The sequence below is a fragment of the Cebidichthys violaceus genome, unplaced genomic scaffold, assembly GCF_023349555.1.
Source record: "Cebidichthys violaceus isolate CVI_PGR_0920_01 unplaced genomic scaffold, fCebVio1.0.p SCAF_189, whole genome shotgun sequence".
NCBI classification, from domain to species: Eukaryota; Metazoa; Chordata; class Actinopteri; order Perciformes; family Stichaeidae; genus Cebidichthys; species Cebidichthys violaceus.
This window is the reverse complement of record NW_027176360.1, coordinates 1-17,690: the sequence shown is the minus strand read 5'-3', so window position 1 is coordinate 17,690 and position 17,690 is coordinate 1. Positions and strand designations below refer to the sequence as shown.

General features: G+C 43.5%; 1 protein-coding gene and 1 long non-coding RNA gene across 2 annotated transcripts; one reads left to right on the top strand and one right to left on the bottom strand.

Annotated features, from left to right (window-relative positions):
- Nucleotides 1-438: 438 nt before the first annotated feature.
- On the top strand, nucleotides 439-11,778 carry LOC137874336 (ectonucleoside triphosphate diphosphohydrolase 7-like). Its single transcript, XM_068712974.1, has 14 exons — nucleotides 439-592; nucleotides 1,551-1,622; nucleotides 1,734-1,916; nucleotides 3,697-3,902; nucleotides 4,067-4,217; nucleotides 4,514-4,617; nucleotides 4,830-4,889; nucleotides 5,277-5,425; nucleotides 5,631-5,797; nucleotides 6,717-6,918; nucleotides 7,017-7,136; nucleotides 7,227-7,312; nucleotides 8,792-8,953; nucleotides 9,057-11,778. The coding sequence occupies exons 2-14, from the start codon at nucleotides 1,615-1,617 to the stop codon at nucleotides 9,277-9,279; spliced, it is 1,821 nt and encodes a 606-aa protein (XP_068569075.1). The 5' UTR covers nucleotides 439-592; nucleotides 1,551-1,614; the 3' UTR covers nucleotides 9,280-11,778.
- Nucleotides 11,779-12,406: 628 nt separating this feature from the next.
- LOC137874335 (uncharacterized) lies at nucleotides 12,407-17,284 on the bottom strand. The gene is made up of 2 exons (XR_011103291.1): nucleotides 17,132-17,284; nucleotides 12,407-16,971 (listed from the first exon to the last, which is right to left on the bottom strand). It is a non-coding gene; the product is annotated as an uncharacterized lncRNA (long non-coding RNA).
- Nucleotides 17,285-17,690: the final 406 nt, after the last annotated feature.

Below are 17,690 nucleotides of genomic sequence, written 5' to 3'. Positions count from 1 at the left end.
TCCATCTCTCAGGAGAGATATCTACCCCCCCCACTGAAACCAGGTTAACTGACATATTCATAAGAACATGGCTTTGGATCAAATGGGAAGCTATCTGATGATAGTTACAGGGGTATTTGTGTACATGTACAGTATTTGTGTGTTTTAAAATGTGTCCCATATTACTACCTAACCTCATTCAACACCCCTCACTCAGCCATTAACCTGAACACACACACACACACACACACACACACACACACACACACACACACACACACACACACACACACACACACACACACACACACACACACACACACATCGCCCCCTTTAGGGTTAACCAGAAGTGGGCGTGTCGTGATGTGCTACAGACCAATGGCCACAGCCGGACCGCCCAACTACGTATTTGACGACGTAGCCGACCGGAAGTCAGTTGGATTTTCGATCGCTTCCTGTTCTTCTTCGCCTCCTCGTCTTCTTCTTCTTCTTCTTCTTCTTGTTCTTTCTGTTCTTTTAAATAGTCTCATGATGTTAACGTCACCGTTCGTGTCGAAGCACTACTTCACCTGACGGACGGTGCTGTCATGGCGGAGGCGTGAGGCACGTGTAGGTGAGTCTATAGCACGGAGAACGAGAGCATATGGATACATTGTAACACACGAATGAACTGTTCTATTTATTTATGCAACAGTTTCATCTTATATAAGTGGGAAATAAGCCAGTTCCTCTACTGGCCTCTGTTGAATATCAAAGGGATGTCACACTAAGAGCATCAATAATGAACATGGAGCTATTTATATAACATAATATACTACATTATACCCATTCTACGTCGTATCATATTCTGATATATATCATACAGTAGTATATCTACACCTAATGTTACACTTGTACTACCTTTCACCTGATACTATATCTCATGTTATGTCATAATGTACCTTTGTTATAATGTGTTACTCTGATATTTGCATCATTGATGACATCTCGTCTGTTTTTACTTTTAAATCCCTTCTTTATTGATTTACTTCTGATACTTTATGTATCTGTTTTAACGACCGAATTCCACCACAGGGATCAATAGAAGTACATCTTATCTTCAGTACTACAAAGTGCAGTGTTGTCGTTGTACTTGTAGATTAGAGTAATGACTTCATTTATGGTTCCATTGGGACATTGCAACGTTACAGCAGCAAAGTCACACACTACTGTTACCCTCCCTCTCACATCCTGTCTATATTAAAATACACTTTTATTACATACTTGATTTAACGTACTGTTATCTGTTTGTTTACCATATTTTATTGTACATTTTAATTATTTTCTATTTTTAAATTATCTCTGTTTATTGTTGTGTAACGTACTAATAAACGGTTCTGATTCTGTAAATCACAAAATAAATTATTATTATTTTATTTTTTAACGATAAGCTGTGAATAGACGCGACTGAAACCTGGACCATACCCTGATCCATACGCTGTATAATGTTAGTTTGGACTGGAGATTATTTCCATAGGTGATTATTCATGAAGCACTGAGCAGTATCCTCTCCCTCTTTTCTCTTCTGGCAGGAGAGAAGCCACAACCATGAGGTGACGTCTGTGACCTCTTGAATCATTTCTCCCACCGGCACACATGGCGAGGTGACGAACTGATAACGGCGGCGACGAGAGCGTCCTTCAGAAGCCCTGATGTGAGTCACTTTGACATTATATGAGCTGATTTAACTCTGTGCTCCTCCTCCTCCTCCACAGGATCACTTTTTCCTGCCTGCCGGCCTCCTGGTACTGCAGCGTGTCCCTGCTGTCTCTGGGCTGCGCTCCCAGGCAGCGGCTGCTGCTGCTGCTCTTCATCACCTCCGCCCTCCTCCTCCTGGGGACCTACCAGAGGCCGCTGTGGAGCGCGGGGCCGCGGCGCCCTGGGTCCCGAGTCAACAAGTGAGCGAAATATGTCAAGAGTCGAATCTTTTAAGGCCTCGCTGTGCTGGAGCTGTGCACAAAGACAGAACCATCGCACACAGTTACAGGCTGCGTCTGTCTGTAACGATGGTAAACCGTGGGTTAGCGGACGTGCACCTTCAGTGAAGATCAACAGTCTATCAAAAGATCTAATTCAATGTAGTAAACATGTAGTAAACATGTAGTTAACATGTAGTTAACATGTAGTAAATATCTAGTAAACATCTGGTAAACATGTAGTAAACATGTAGTAAACATGTAGTAAACATGTAGTTAACATGTAGTAAATATCTAGTAAACATCTGGTAAACATGTAGTAAACATGTAGTAAACATGTAGTAAACATCTAGTAAACATGTAGTAAACATCTAGTAAACATGTAGTAAACATCTAGTAAACATCTGGTAAACATGTAGTAAACATGTAGTAAACACCTAGTTAACATGTAGTCAACATGTAGTGAACATCTAGTTAACATGTAGTCAACATCTAGTTAACATCTAGTTAACATGTTGTAAACATCTAGTTAACATCTAGTTAACATGTTGTAAACATCTAGTTAACATATAGTAAACATGTTGTGAACATGTTGTAAACATGTTGTAAACATCTAGTTAACATCTAGTTAACATATAGTAAACATGTGAACATGTAGTGAACATCTAGTTAACATCTAGTTAACATGTAGTCAACATCTAGTTAACATCTAGTTAACATGTAGTAAACATCTAGTTAACATGTAGTAAACATGTTGTAAACATCTAGTTAACATCTAGTTAACATATAGTAAACATGTTGTGAACATGTTGTAAACATGTTGTAAACATCTAGTTAACATCTAGTTAACATATAGTAAACATGTTGTGAACATGTTGTAAACATGTTGTAAACATCTAGTTAACATCTAGTTAACATATAGTAAACATGTTGTGAACATGTAGTGAACATGTAGTGAACATCTAGTTAACATCTAGTTAACATGTTGTAAACATGTAGTAAACATCTAGTAAATATCTAGTAACATCTAATAAACATAAAGTAAACATGTAGTAAACATGTAGTCAACATGTAGTGAACATCTAGTTAACATCTAGTTAACATGTTGTAAACATGTAGTAAACATCTAGTAAATATCTAGTAACATCTAATAAACATAAAGTAAACATGTAGTAAACGTGTAGTAAACATCTAGTAAATATCTAGTAACATCTAATAAACATAAAGTAAACATGTAGTAAACATGTAGTAAACATGTAGTAAACAGTTCAACAATGACAAAGAGGAGGTGCTTCAATCACACAACAAAATATTGCTTTCACAAAAACACACATTAATCATTTAAGAAACATTCCATATTGATAAAACACAGTTTGACCACAGTGCTATTTTCACTCCTCCGTGTGAACGTGGAAGCTGATAACTCACTCCGTGAGAACAGTTATCTCAGCGCGACTTGAACTCACTCTGTGGGAGCGACTGCAGGTGCTTCCATCAGAAACCAAGGACACACAGAGATACAGACGTGACTCGTTAAAGGCACACGCTCGTTACATTTACTGTCAACAGACGGGAACTAACAGCAGGAGAGTTCTATGGACAATGTGTCTGTTTAAGGGTTTTATCCAAATCACCATACGGGGAATACTGTATATATATATATATATATATATGTGTGTGTGTGTGTGTGTGTATGTATGTATGTGTGTATATATATATATATATATATTCATGCCGTGTTTCTGTGTTCTTTCTCCTCCAGATACCTCTCCATCGCAGAGTCCATGGAGGTCACCGACGTCTTGGACCCGGCTCTGAACTACGGGATCGTGGTGGACTGCGGCAGCAGTGGCTCTCGGGTCTTCGTGTACTACTGGCCCCCCCACAACGGGAACCCTCACACGCTGCTGGACATCCGACAGATGAGGGACCGCGACCGCAAGCCAGTCGTCAAGAAGATCAAACCCGGTGAGGAGGCCGGTTTGGTTCTCTTGTCACATTTCACCGCGTCTCACCGTCGCTCTTCATGAAACCACCCGGAGTTCCGTTTGTAAGAAGTCAGTGTGAACAAGAACCGGACCAGAACTAACCCTGTTGTTTAGCTAAACCCTGCGCGTTCCTCCTCTCTCCAGGTATCTCCACCCTGGCCAACACGCCGACGCAGGCCAGCGACTACCTCCACCCTCTGCTCCGCTTCGCTGCCGCTCACGTCCCGAGGAGCAAGCACAAAGAGACGCCGCTCTACATCCTCTGCACCGCCGGCATGAGGCTGCTGCCGGACAGGTCGACGAAAGCTTTTACTTGGAAGTTCCAATAACTTTGTGTGATGTGATGCAATTCTACAGCATCTCTCTAAAACAAAGATAAACCACATATACGCTTCATGGAGGGAGGGTGGGTTGTAGATCTGTTGTATTAGACGGCATTAAGGTTAAACATCACAAACCTTATTTTATAGTCTTGGTCTCAACACAGCTAGAACCTGTGGTTTTAAATGTAACGCTGTTGTGTTTGCCCGTCCCTCTGTATCTGTTGTGTGTATATATACGTCATTATATTTCTTGTTTCTCTGTATGTAGCCAGCAGGCGGACATCTTGGAGGACCTGGTCACCGATGTTCCCCTGGAGTTCAACTTCCTGTTTTCCAGCTCCCACGCTGAGGTCATCTCTGGGAAACAAGAAGGTGAGATGCTTGTTCACTCTGAGCTGCTTTGAGTATATATATATATATATATATATATATATATATATATATATATATATATATATAATAACCATGTTAAGATAATGCGACATTCACTGTGGCAGGAGTGATCCTTAAAAGCTTTCTAACTGCCTCCTGCCTGTGTTGTGTTGTTAATGTGACGTGTTTCCTGTTTCCTCTCGTCCCTGAAGGAGTGTATGCATGGATTGGCATTAACTTTGTGTTGGGCCGCTTTGATCACGCTGATGAAGGTGAGTGTGAAGGAGGTGAAGGCTCAGTTCAGATGTTTGGACGTGTGTTTGTATGAGCTTCAGTGTATTAATAGTGTTCTGCTGAGGACGTATTTTAGACTCCTGAAAGAATCCGTGTCACTTGAAGTGAGCGTTATATTTAGAATCTTTTCACAGCTGTGCTTTGTCTTCAGACAGAGCTTTGAGGGAGCTTGAAGCTGCTATCTCTGCTCTCTTCAAATCGTGTCATTTTACCTCTCAGAACCTGGAGTTGCAAGAACCTCATACAACCACACCAGCATCTGACCCGTCCCTTCAACAAAGACGTCTACTGAGTTTGACACTACCGACTCTTTCCCCAAAAACAAAACAAACATAATAACGCTGTAATATCTTCACGTTTCTCAGAAGACGCGACCGTCGAGGTGACAACGGGGTCTCAGAACCAGCGGCCAATCAGCAGGCGGCGCACGGTGGGCATCATGGATATGGGTGGGGCTTCACTGCAGATTGCCTACGAGGTGCCGAGCGCCATCACCTTCAGTTCACCGCAAGAAGTAAGGTTAACCGTTTTCATTCTCCGTTAATCTGCTGGATCGTTTTCTGTGAAACGCAAGTGATTAATTACAAATGCCCATCCCGGGGTGACCTGAGAGACAATGGACCAATGGACCAATGGCTCCCGCTCTATTAGTGACATTATTAAACATCCTTGTTTGTGTTGAGAGTTTATGTCTCTGTATTGTGTTTTTTGTTTTTTAGGAGGAGGCGGGGAAGAGCGTCCTCGCTGAGTTTAACCTGGGCTGTGACGTGGAGCACACGCAGCACGTCTACAGAGTCTACGTCACCACCTTCCTCGGCTTCGGGGGAAACATGGCGAGGCAGCGATACGAGGACCAGCTGATCAACAACACGCTGGCCAAGAACAGGTTCAGACACACACACACACACACACACTTATATGTATAGTTCCAGTCTGTCGTCGATGGTTATTACACTAACATCTCCAAATGAATGTGGTAATTAAATCCTATTGAGATGCTGTAACTGAAAAGGATAATTGACCCTTTGCTAAGCTCCTCCCCCTTTAGATAAGTAGATAATATAGAGTGAGGTTTTTCCACAGACTGTCTATGAGAAGTGGACGGAGTCAATCATTGGTTTGTGGCCTGATGTTTTGAAGCTTTGTGCTTGGCGATTTTGCCGTCGCCATCTTGGATTACGGCCGCCGTAATATATTGTTTTTTTTTGGGCAATCGATGAAGAGAAGTGACCATATTTGGAATGCGGAAGAGTGACGTAGAGACGCTGTATACGTCTCTGGTAGCGGCAGCGACAGCGACCTGTCAATCAGCGTGTAGCCCCGCCCCTAAATCATCCCCTGCTTTATGGCCTGTTTGACTCTAAATGGAGCATAATGTACTAAATGAACATCATGCTGTATTGAAGAAGACTGTAAACTAGAGATTGAGACCATAAACTCATGTTTACAATGTTTACTGAGGGAATAAATCAAGAGAGAAGTAGAGTCATTTTAGACTAGACTTCTATACAACCAGAGGAGTCGCCCCCTGGTGGACACTAGAGAGAATGCAGCTTTAAAACACCTTCGCATCGGCTTCACTCTGCAGAACCGGAGGTTGCTTCCTGTGTCTTTCCCACAGTCTAATGCTCCTCTAAACTTTCAGGCCTCCTGCGCCTGGTTATGGTTGCTAACCAAGGATCGGACAGTGGGCCGTTGTAGGGAGACGCTTAGCGAAGGGACAGTCCTATTGATATCTATTTGGATGATTGTTGCCTAAAATGGGGCAACAGATTGACGGTAAACGTTGCTCCTGTTGGGTCCAGGTTTCTCACCACGCAGACGGGCCTGAGCGAGGACCAGCCGCACCTGGATCCCTGTCTGCCGGTCAGCCTGTCGGACACGGCGGTGAAGGGCAACCGCACGGTGTACCTGAGGGGTCAGGGCGACTGGAGTCGGTGTCGAGAGGCCGTGCGACCTTTCCTGGGCCTCCACAACGGCACCATGTCGCCGGGGGGCGTCTACCAGGTACGAGTCACAGCTCACCGGACGACCTGGATTTGATTCCTCACGATGCAGAAAATGAGCTTTTTAACGCCGTGTTTTAACCTTTTTTTTTTTTTTAGGCTCCCATCAATTTCAGCAACAGTGAGTTCTACGGTTTCTCCGAGTTCTTCTACTGCATGGAGGACGTTCTGAGGCTGGGAGGACCGTATGACAGCCACAAGTACTCCAGAGCTGCTACGGTACCTACTCTTTAACGAGTAACTCGACTGTAACCTATCATTTCACTCTTTTTGGTTGAACATTGTGTTTTGTTCTTGTTTTCTCTGCAGGACTACTGCCTCACCAAGTGGTCGATACTGAAACAGCGTCTGGACAACAAGCTGTTCTCTCAGCAGGCCGACCTCAGCAGACTCAAGTAAGTTCATCGTCATCTTCATCTTCATCTTCTCAGCCTTCGGCCGCTCACTAATGATGAAGAAAGAAGCAGATCTTTCGTCGGATTTTCCGTTTGGGCAGATCGATGCTCGCAAGCTACTCATTTGGTATCAATTCCTTTTTAGAGAAAGAAAATCAACAGTAAATGAAATGAACAGAAGCGGCATCACTTTCAAACGTTTTTGTACGTTCGTGCCAAAACAGCCCCGATACATCCGAGTGGTCACATGACTCGGTCGCACACTTCAAACGTGTGAGAAGAGGGTCCGAAAGGAAACGGAAACAGCTCGATCAGTGACAATAAAGACAATTATTTAATCAAAGTATTTCTGTAAAATACTTTTTTGACACTAAACATTTTATTTACTTGTACTCAGCTTTGCTTTTAGAGTAACTGTATTTATTATTGGTGGATATGTATCATGTGATTTGCCTTTGAAAATGACCTTTATTTTGAAAAATTGCATATCCATTTAACAAATTATCATTATAGTTAAAATTCCCAAAAATCTTGTCTCTCCACAGTAAAGAGCTTCTTCTTCTTGATTTTTACCAAATGATACGAATGTACAACAACAGACGTGAAGGCTTCTCACAAATGTGATATAAAGACATTTCATTGGTCGCAGACTTTATTCACAAATTACAAACTCCGCCTACAGAGGCTGAGATTACTCATACACTTCAAACCTTCACAGCTCTGCTAAAGTCCTTAAAATGATGTGGACAAATACTTTTACACTACAAAGACCCCAAAAAAGACACTTCACAAGTACAGTGGTTCATATGGTCGTATTGTATCAGTGCTATACACAGTTGCAATACTCATTCATCCACAATATTTAATTTCTTTGGTTTATTTGAATGGTTACAGCATGTTGCAGATGTGTTTTTAGGTGTGAAGCGTGTCGTTTGCGACCACAAGGAGGTGCTGTTCCTTCCATTGTAGTCGGTCTTTGTGCCACCTGAGGTTAATAAAGATGTACATCATTGAGTTATTCAGACCTTCAGATGATTCTATGATTTGCATCATATGCATCTCTTTGTGATTGTGAAGCAGGCTCGTCACTGAGCTTTGGAAGGGACTTGATTTTGGAACAATTAACACTTTTAACGCAAGTGTTGAAAGTGGAGAAGGAGTCGAGGCCGACTGTTCGCCCAGCGAGCAACAGATGTGTTCATGATTTCACCAACGAAGTTCAGATATTTAGCATCAAAGGTGGAACTTAACCATCCGCCATCAATAACTTTAACTTTCCAACTGCAGCAGAGCAAACTCTGCCCTGTTCCCAGTCACTGAATGTCATCTTATTGTATTTTAAACAATTTTTTAACATGTTTTTCAGGTTTAAAATGCAAAATATAAAACTCAGAACACACACACACACACACACACACACACACAGCAGCTGTAGCGGTTGGACAGAACAAACAGCCGCTCTCTCTCTCCTTCTCTCAGGTTTCAGTGCTTCAAGTCGGCCTGGATGTACGAGGTTCTGCACTCCGGCTTCCGCTTCCCGACCGACTACCCGAATCTGAAAACGGCCCAGCTGGTTTACGACAAGGAGGTCCAGTGGACTCTGGGAGCCATCCTGTTTAAGACCCGATTCCTGCCTCTCAGGTAAAGCCGTCATTGACTACTTAAATATCTCTTCAGTAACTGAACAGGTGTACGTTGACGTTTTGCTGTTACGCATCATAGAAGATTTGGTTTTGGTCTCCAGGGACCTGCGGCAGGAAACCCTGCGACAGAACCAGAACCACCCCAGCTGGCTGCGCTCCTCCTTCGTCTACAACCACCACCTGTTCTCGCTCTGCATCCTGGTGGTGGTGCTGGCCATCCTGCTCTACATCCTGCGCCTGCGGAGGATCCACCAGCGGGAGCAGCGGCAGGCCGATGCCCTGAACCTCCTCTGGGTCGAGGAGGGAGAGGCCCTCCTCCCTTAAAGACCACGTCGACGGAACTAAAGAGTGTGAGGACGGAGGACGGGTGAGGAACCTGGAGATCACTCGCCAGACGCTCGCTTGGCCAAGACTTTATTGCGTGGAGAAAACAGCCGAGTACAGTAGAGTTTTAATGAGCCGTGAAATCAAACTCCTCTGTGTGTTCTGTGATCTGGCAGCTTCAAACTCAGATCCCATCTCAGACCGGAGAGACGTTCTGTGTGTCCACTTTCTTCTGTGGAAAGAGAGGAATCAACGACCATCAGGTGTTTTTTTTGTGTTAATTGTGTAGAAAAGTGAGTACAAAACAAGTACATGAACACATGTACGACCCAAGACATTATACAAAGTAAAGTGTGTGTGTGTGTGTGTGTGTGTGTGTGTGTGTGTGTGTGTGTTCAGGTTAATGGCTGAGTGAGAGATGTTGAATGAGGTTAGGTAGTAATATGGGACACATTTTAAAACACACAAATACTGTACATGTACACAAATACCCCTGTAACTATCATCAGATAGCTTCCCATTTGATCCAAAGCCATGTTCTTATGAATATGTCAGTTAACCTGGTTTCAGTGGGGGGGGTAGATATCTCTCCTGAGAGATGGAGGTGGTTCATCATAGGAACATGGATTTGTGGAAAGTCTTTGAAGACCATTCAACAGCCATGCTAAAGGCACATAAGAAAGAAATGCAGCTCACCCACAAGTGGTTCCAATAGGATTCACGTGTTTTATATTTTAAGTTTTCATGGCCGTGGACATTCATCTTCACGAGAAAATGAATCCTGATGGTCACTCAGCTGTACTTTAAGATGTTTATGATGGATGGTGGAGCACGTTTACATCTTTGGAAACAAGCCATTGTGTGATTTAAAGGGTTTAAAATACAGAGTATTGACACTATAACACTAATATATTTCACAACATAACTCATACATAAGGCTTTATTAACTACAACGGCAACGTTGGCCGACATGAGGCGTCATTTATTAACCTTTACAGACAGTTTCCCATTTTTATGTTAGCTTTGCCAGAACTTTTAGCATGTTAGCATGCTAATGTTGGTTAATTTAATGTTAAAATTATAATTTAGCTTAGCTTGTTAATGTTGAAACCTGCAGATAATGTTAGCCAGAATGTTTAGAGTTAGCCGTGACATAACTTGTAGCATGTTAGCATGCTAATGTTGGTTAATTTAATGTTAAAATTATAATTTAGCTTAGCTTGTTAATGTTAAAACCTGCAGATAATGTTAGCCAGAATGTTTAGAGTTAGCTGTGACATAACTTTTAGCATCTTAGCATGCTAATGTTGGTTAATTCAATGTTAAAATTATATTATATTTAGCTTCGCTTGTTAAAATGCTAAACGTGAATCTGCAGATATTGTTTGTTGACATTTTTGTTATGTTGGTTAGCTGTGGGAGAACTTGTAGCATTGTTAGCATGCTAATGTTGTTTAATTTAACTTTAAATAATAATCTATCTTAAGGTACAGCTGAGTTCAACAAAGTGTAGCTGAGCCTAAAATGGCCACTCTTCAGGTGTTCAAGTGTTAGGGTGACAACTTATTTTTCTTTCTTTTTCATTAGTATAATTTCCTGAACATTATACTCCAGATTTGTCTACATCTGTTCTTTATACGAGTGCGTCATGTGATCTTCATCTGGTGACACATTCCTCTCTGTAAACAAGAGAGAGAGAGAAGAAGCTCTCAGGTTAGGGTTCACCTTAAATCTAGTGATTTAGATCACAATATACATACTCTTCATCGATACCTCCGTACGTTTAAAACCCGAATACCACCGCTGTCCTGCCAAGACCTTCTGATCCAGCTCAGATGTTGATCAGAGGGAAGCGGAGATACAGCTGAAGGCCTTCAGGCTCCTGATTCAAACAGATGCGCTCTGAGAAGGAAACGGTTTAAAATGGATGCCTGGACGAAGCAAAAACAGTAGAGACGAGATCTGAACGTGTCCTAACGTCTTATATGGTTTATAAAATCAAGCCATTTTGAGGAAAAAAGCCACGAAATAGAGGGTCCATTGTGTTCAGTTTCATATCTGTAAATGAAGCCAGTTAGTTTTTCTTTGGGAGTCTTTTTGTTATGCGCCGACGGTGCAGTTGTGCAGCAGACCATGACGATGCAAATGTGTGTCTGAGAACTTGAATCATGTGTTGATCCCACAGTGGGAGGTTTATTTTTGTTGCTGTTGATTAGTTGTTAACCTCCGTCTCCTCGTCTGTGAAGCGCTGACGGAGTCCTTTCTGTTGAGCTCTGTCTGATTTGTCCTGGTGAGGTTGTCCAGGGCTCCTGCTGCTCCTCCTCTGTTTTTGACTCCTGACCTGGGACCAGTGGTGGAGTGTGTCCTTCCAGAGCTGGGCATTGTGCAATGTTTAACAGGGACTCACTGAAGGGGACTTTTATTTTTATTTTTTAAATTGAGGTACCTTTTTAACATCAGTGTGAATAGAAACTGTTCCAATAAAAGATCCTTTTTGTATTAAAAAAATCTGTCTTGAGTTTTGACTGTGCCTCCAACTATATATATATATATATATATATATATATATATATATATATATATATATATATATATATATATATATATATTTTATATATATATATATATATTTTATATATATATATATATATATATATATTTTATATATATATATATATATATTTTATATATATATATATATATATTTTATATATATATATATATATTTTATATATATATATATATATTTTATATATATATATTTTATATATATATATATATATATATATTTTTATATATATATATATATATATATACATTTTATATAACAACACTCCTCAGTAAGACAACAGAGAGTTAACCCGGAAGCTGAGGGAGGAGCCTGAACCGCCCGTTGGCTCGTGTATCCACAGACCTGAGGCCCTTCACTGGTGCAGTGACTCTGTGTGGCCTGCTGGCGGCGCTGTGCAGCGTTCATGCAAATCCTGCAACATGCATGGATCACACGGTCGCCTCAGCTACAACTTAACACCTGGACGTGTTTTTTAATAATATAATAATCAGGTCTACTTTCATTATGTCCAAACATAGTTTGTGAAGTGACGCATTTAAAGGAACACAGACGCCGTTTTTATCTTAAAAATATACTTTTAATACAACAGCTGCATATAAATATTAAAATATACATTATACAGGTGTACAGTACACTCACACAAAACAAAAAATATTAGGCTTCTATTTGTACGGCACTTCTTGTATTTTTTTTTTTCTCATTTTTTGAACTATTTTTTCAAAGGTAACTTACTGACGAAGGACATTAAAGATGTGTTAATGTGTTAACAGGTCCGAAGTATTACTGTAGTATCGTGAGTACTGGGTTACGGAGAGACAGACAGAAAAGAGAAGAAGTATAAGGGTTGCTGTACATTATATGACACGGCGTTGTGGAATGTTTGCTCTTTCTTCTTCTTCATTCAACGTGTTTTCAGATGGATTTAAAGATATTCGCTCTTCCTTCTCTGACCGACTCACTCTGGGGTTGTTTTTGTTTTTTTTTGGTTAAAGCCACAAAGGTTCGTCTCTTGTGTCTCATCGTCACGGTTCAGACGTTTTCAAATCTCTGGCTGATGTTTCAACGAAAAGCAAACGGGTCCGTAGAAACCTTTGAACGCTGCGCATGTGTGTCGCTAGTTTAGACCGAATTTAATGAGATGCAAAAGTGTTAACTTGTGAGTTTTATGCCGCGTTTTCATTTAAAAACGGAAAAAAAACCCGTCTTTATGCTAAGCTAGGCTAACCAGCCTGCAGGCGCTCGCGTCACGTCTAACGGAGAGCGGTGTCGATCATCTCAGTTAACTCTCAGCCAGAAAGTCAAACTATAAACTTTAAACATTAAAACTTCTTAAAAGCTTAATCTACAAGGGTCTAATGATATATTTGTTTTCAAACGGTTCATTTTTATGAATTTAGGGGAAGGTATTTGACTCGGAAAAATAATCAAGATTCAAGACCCCTTTCCTCAAGTTGCGTCTCTTTTTCTTGTTGCTTATTTGTAGGATGCATTAACAGTATTTTAAAGAAAAAGATTAAGTTTCTTTATCTCCATATATTAATTAAAGCCACCGTTGTTGGGCAGAGAACTGTGAGAACGTGTCGGGTCTCATATTCAGAAGCCGATTAAGGAAATGTGTGTTTCCGGGTGTTTTAGATGACTTCCTGGGTTGTTGTTTTTGTTTGAAAGATCGCCAGAGATTTTAATATTTCATTAAAAGAAAAAAAAAAAAAAAAAAGCAGATGCTTATCTTTGAATATAGTGACGAGACACGAGGGGCGCAAACAACACCTGCAGGTCTAAAACTGACACCTTCCTCCATCCAGATGGGGGTTTCCAGGCCAGTGACACAGGAGATGATGGGGGGGGGGGAGACAGGGGGGGGCATCAAGATGCAGCCTCCTCCTCCTCCTCCTCCTCCTCTGTGGCTGTCAGAGCGTGACAGCGGGGTGGAGGTGGCGGTGGTGGATTAAGAGGTCTCGGATAAACTGTCCCGAGGCCCCATCGGCTCTAAGTGCCGTCTCCCCCGGCCTCCTCTGCCCCGGAGGCCCGTCGCCTTTGAAACTGGAGACCCCCCCCTCCCCCTCCCCTCCCCCTCCCCCTCCCCCTGGGCACCCGGAGGTCAGCGGCGTCCCACCAGTGTCAGCTTACTGATGGGTCTATTCAGCCCGGGCCCTCAACGGCGGGGCCATGAAGCCACGACGGTGGAGCAGGACGGGTCCTCCGTCACTCCGCTCCACTCGGTGTTTTTAATAGAAGGACGTCCGTCACCAGCAGGAGATGTGGGTCACAGTCAACCGCTACCAGGAGTTAAGACAGAGTTCTTCACAAGCAGACCCCTCCAGACGTCTCAGGACGTCGGTGAGCTGAATCTCTTCTGTCTTTAGGGGGTTTCAAGCTGCCACTGACCCCCAAAACAGCTGATGTGGATCCAGCTTTCACCAAAAACAAACTGTGTTTACTTCCTTCTGTCTGCGGCAGACGGTGACGCCCGACGACGAAGCGACTCAGATGAGAATCGTCCGAGTTTAAGCAAAGTCATTGTCCAAATTAGGTCAGCCTTTTGCTGAATTTCATAGCTGAGAGCATCAGTTCTGTGTTTCTTCAAAATCACAGCGGCTCCTAGCCGGGTTCCTGGAAAGCGGTCACGTGAAAACCCCGGACCGGGCTTTTTGCGGTGACATCACACTATCTGTCTTTGGCATCAGAGCTTCAAAAGCTCAGACCACCACAAGGACAACTTTTCCAACTGGACCGCAAGACTACATCTCCCAGGATTTAAAAAGAAAAAGGACAGAGGAAACGAGACACACTGCGCTGAACTCTTGCGTCCTCGTCTTTAAAAAAAAATAAAAATAAAAATGGCCACGAGTGAGACCTGAAGGAGGTGAAGAGTTCAAGGTCCGCTGCTCTTTTCCTGTTGGAGACAGGAAATGGAGTTTCCATGGGAGGAGAACGTTGCAGAGCTTTGGAACGCGGCCCAGACGGGAGTCAAAGTTGAAAAACAGAAAGGGGGGAGGGGTGGGGGGGTGGGGGGGTAATGCTCAGCTAACAGCCGCTCCGTGTTCACAGGAACCGGTGCCAGCTACTGTTTCCATGTATAGGGCTTTAATCTGAAAGGGAAATATTTTGGTTGGCTTTTTTTTTTTGTTGGGGTTTTTTTTGGCTGAATATGTGATCGGACCCCAACGCAGGGTTTGTTTTCCTTTTAAGTAAAGTCAAGTGAAGCCAGCTGGGAGCAGTAGTCATGGGTGCTTGTGTTACCTCGAGGGTTTCAGATCCGGCATATGAACACAGGTCCCTGTGGCTCGGAGCTGCAGGCACTTCAGAAAGGCGTCATTATGCAAACGCACCGCCTCTTACAACAGAACATGCCGGTTACTGCCCCCCCCCCCGCCCAATGCCTCTGCTCACGTTTGCATTGCTATTGTCTTTTTTTCTACAGTAGCACCATACTCAAACACAGCGCCGAGCGACAAGCCTCTCGATCGAGGTCTTCTCTCTCTCTCTCTCTCTCTCTCTCTCTCTCTCTCTCTCTCTCTCTCTCTCTCTCTCTCTCTCGGAGGAGGAGGATCTGAAGGCCTCCGTCGAGGCGCTCAGTCGCTCTCTCTTAACCACAGTGCAATTCAAAGAGTCCTCGCCGTATTTTAACGTCCATCAACATTTAGAGACCTCGGACAGGTCGGTCTACAGCTTCAGCAGAGACCCACAGAAGAAAAGGCAGATTTTTTTTCTTAAAAAAAATCTCTCTTGACCGACGCACACTACGTGAGCGCTGGCAAATAACAACAAAATCATAACAATAAAAAACAACAACAACAAAACAAATCTTATTTGCTCTCTAGATCTACAAGTGTTATTCTCTCTAGTTGTCGTTGCAAATCAGGAAGGTGCGCTACATGAACCAGGTCAGGGGGCTGAGGACAGGGCTCGGGGGGGGGGGGACATTTTCCCTTTTGTGGGTGAAAAATAAATTATTATTATTTAAAAAATAAAGCCGCTGCAGATAAACGACAGGCTGCAGAGCAGAAAGGCCGCTTCCTGTCTGTCCGTCTCGCTCGGGTCCGCGACAGTAGTGCATTGTGGGTGAATAGAACGTCGTCCTTTTTTTTTTTTTTTTTCTTTTTCTTTTTTTTTTAAACGGACAACAATCACAAAAGATGTCAGTCGCCCCCCCCCCACCCCCCACCCCCCACCCCCGAAAAACAAAAGGACGTGTTAATGGTTGGCAGCATCTGGAGCAGCGAGCGCTTTTGGTGTCTTGAGTGGTTTCAGTATCTTTGGTCAGTTTGAATTAAGGTGCAGTTTCTTTTTCTTTTGTTTAGACTTTGCTTACATTTTAACGGGGTGAAGGGGTGTTAAAGGGGGGGGGGGGGGGGGTGTTAAAGCTCCGAGGACTTTTGTTTCCCTTAACAGCTTGTTGCAGATATTTAGGATGCCGATGCAATCCGAATGGTATGCAGTGCTTATCCTCAAATGCCCCCTGGCCCCCGCCTCACTACCGGCCCCCCTGCCAACAACTACGACCATCTACAAAAAACAGTGCAATGTCTATTCATAGGCACACTGGGGTACAGATACAGCACACAGAGAGGGAGAGAGGAACGCTATACACGCTCATACAGTATGTATATATACACGCACACACACACACACACACACACACACACACACACACACACACACGGACAGAACACAGAGACGTCAGCAGCAGCAGCAGATCTGGCCTGGCGGTGGTTGTGGTGCAGCCTGCAGAGACGGAGCGGCGGAGACGGTTTGGAGGGCCGACAGGAGACGACCAGGAGCAGGGTGGCAATTTGCTGCCATTTTGTTTAGGCTACTCCTTCCTCCTCCTCCTCCTCCTCCTCCTCTTCTTCTTCTTCCCAGCATCTCCACCCTCTTTGCTTATACTTGAGTGCGTACATCGTCGAAGAAGCGTGGTCAGTATAGGTTGGTGGGTGCTGGGAGGGGAGGAGGAGGAGGAGGAGGAGGAGGAGGAGGAGGAGGAGGAGGGTGGGCAGTTCAGCCCGCCACCTCATCGCCTCCCTGCGGGGGGGTCTCTTTGCATTGGTTTGGACCGCCAGCGCTGGCCGCCAAAATCCTCTGCACAAAGTCTTTGGTCCGCCCAGCGACTAAAGGACCTTTAAATTGGAACGAAGAGAAAGAAAGAAGAGAAAGAAAGAAGAGAAAGAAAGAAGAGAAAGACTCCTTTAGAAGAACCTAAGAGAACATATCGAAGTGAACCACTTAAGTCCTGTTTGCACGTATTTCTTGGCAGTTGGTCGTGTCTGCGTCGCTCACCGCTGGACTCTCGGAGGATGTCCTCCAGGCGTTGGGTCATCCCTCGCTCGTCCGCGTCCTCCTCCTCGCTGCTCTCCACCCGCAGTCGGATCACCTCCTTGATCCGCAGCAGAGCTCCCAGCAGGTTCTCTGTGCGCGGCGAAAAAAGACGACACAGTTAAAACAAATAGTTTCATCATCACCGGATCTTATTCAGGGGCTTCACAGCCACAGAGGTGAAGACCAGACGGCAACATCTCAACGAGTGAAGCCGATGAGGAAGAGTGTTAAAGCTGCATTCTCTCTAGTGTCCACCAGGGGGCAACTCCTCTGGTCGTATAGAAGTCTAGTCTAAAATGACTCTACTTCTCTCTTGATTTATTCCCTCAGTAAACATTGTAAACATGAGTTTATGGTCTCAATCTCTAGTTTACAGTCTTCTTCAATACAGCATGATGTTCATTTAGTACATTATGCTCCACTTAGAGTCAAACAGACCAGAAAGCAGGGGATGCTTTAGGGGCGGGGCTACACGCTGATTGACAGATATACTTTATTTAATTGAAATAAGACCCCCCCC

Coding starts and splice junctions, on each gene's coding strand:
- LOC137874336 (XM_068712974.1), top strand. Junction 1,917..3,696: donor CCTGGGTCCCGAGTCAACAA/GTGAGCGAAATA, acceptor TTTCTCCTCCAG/ATACCTCTCCATCGCAGAGT. Junction 5,798..6,716: donor AACACGCTGGCCAAGAACAG/GTTCAGACACAC, acceptor TGTTGGGTCCAG/GTTTCTCACCACGCAGACGG.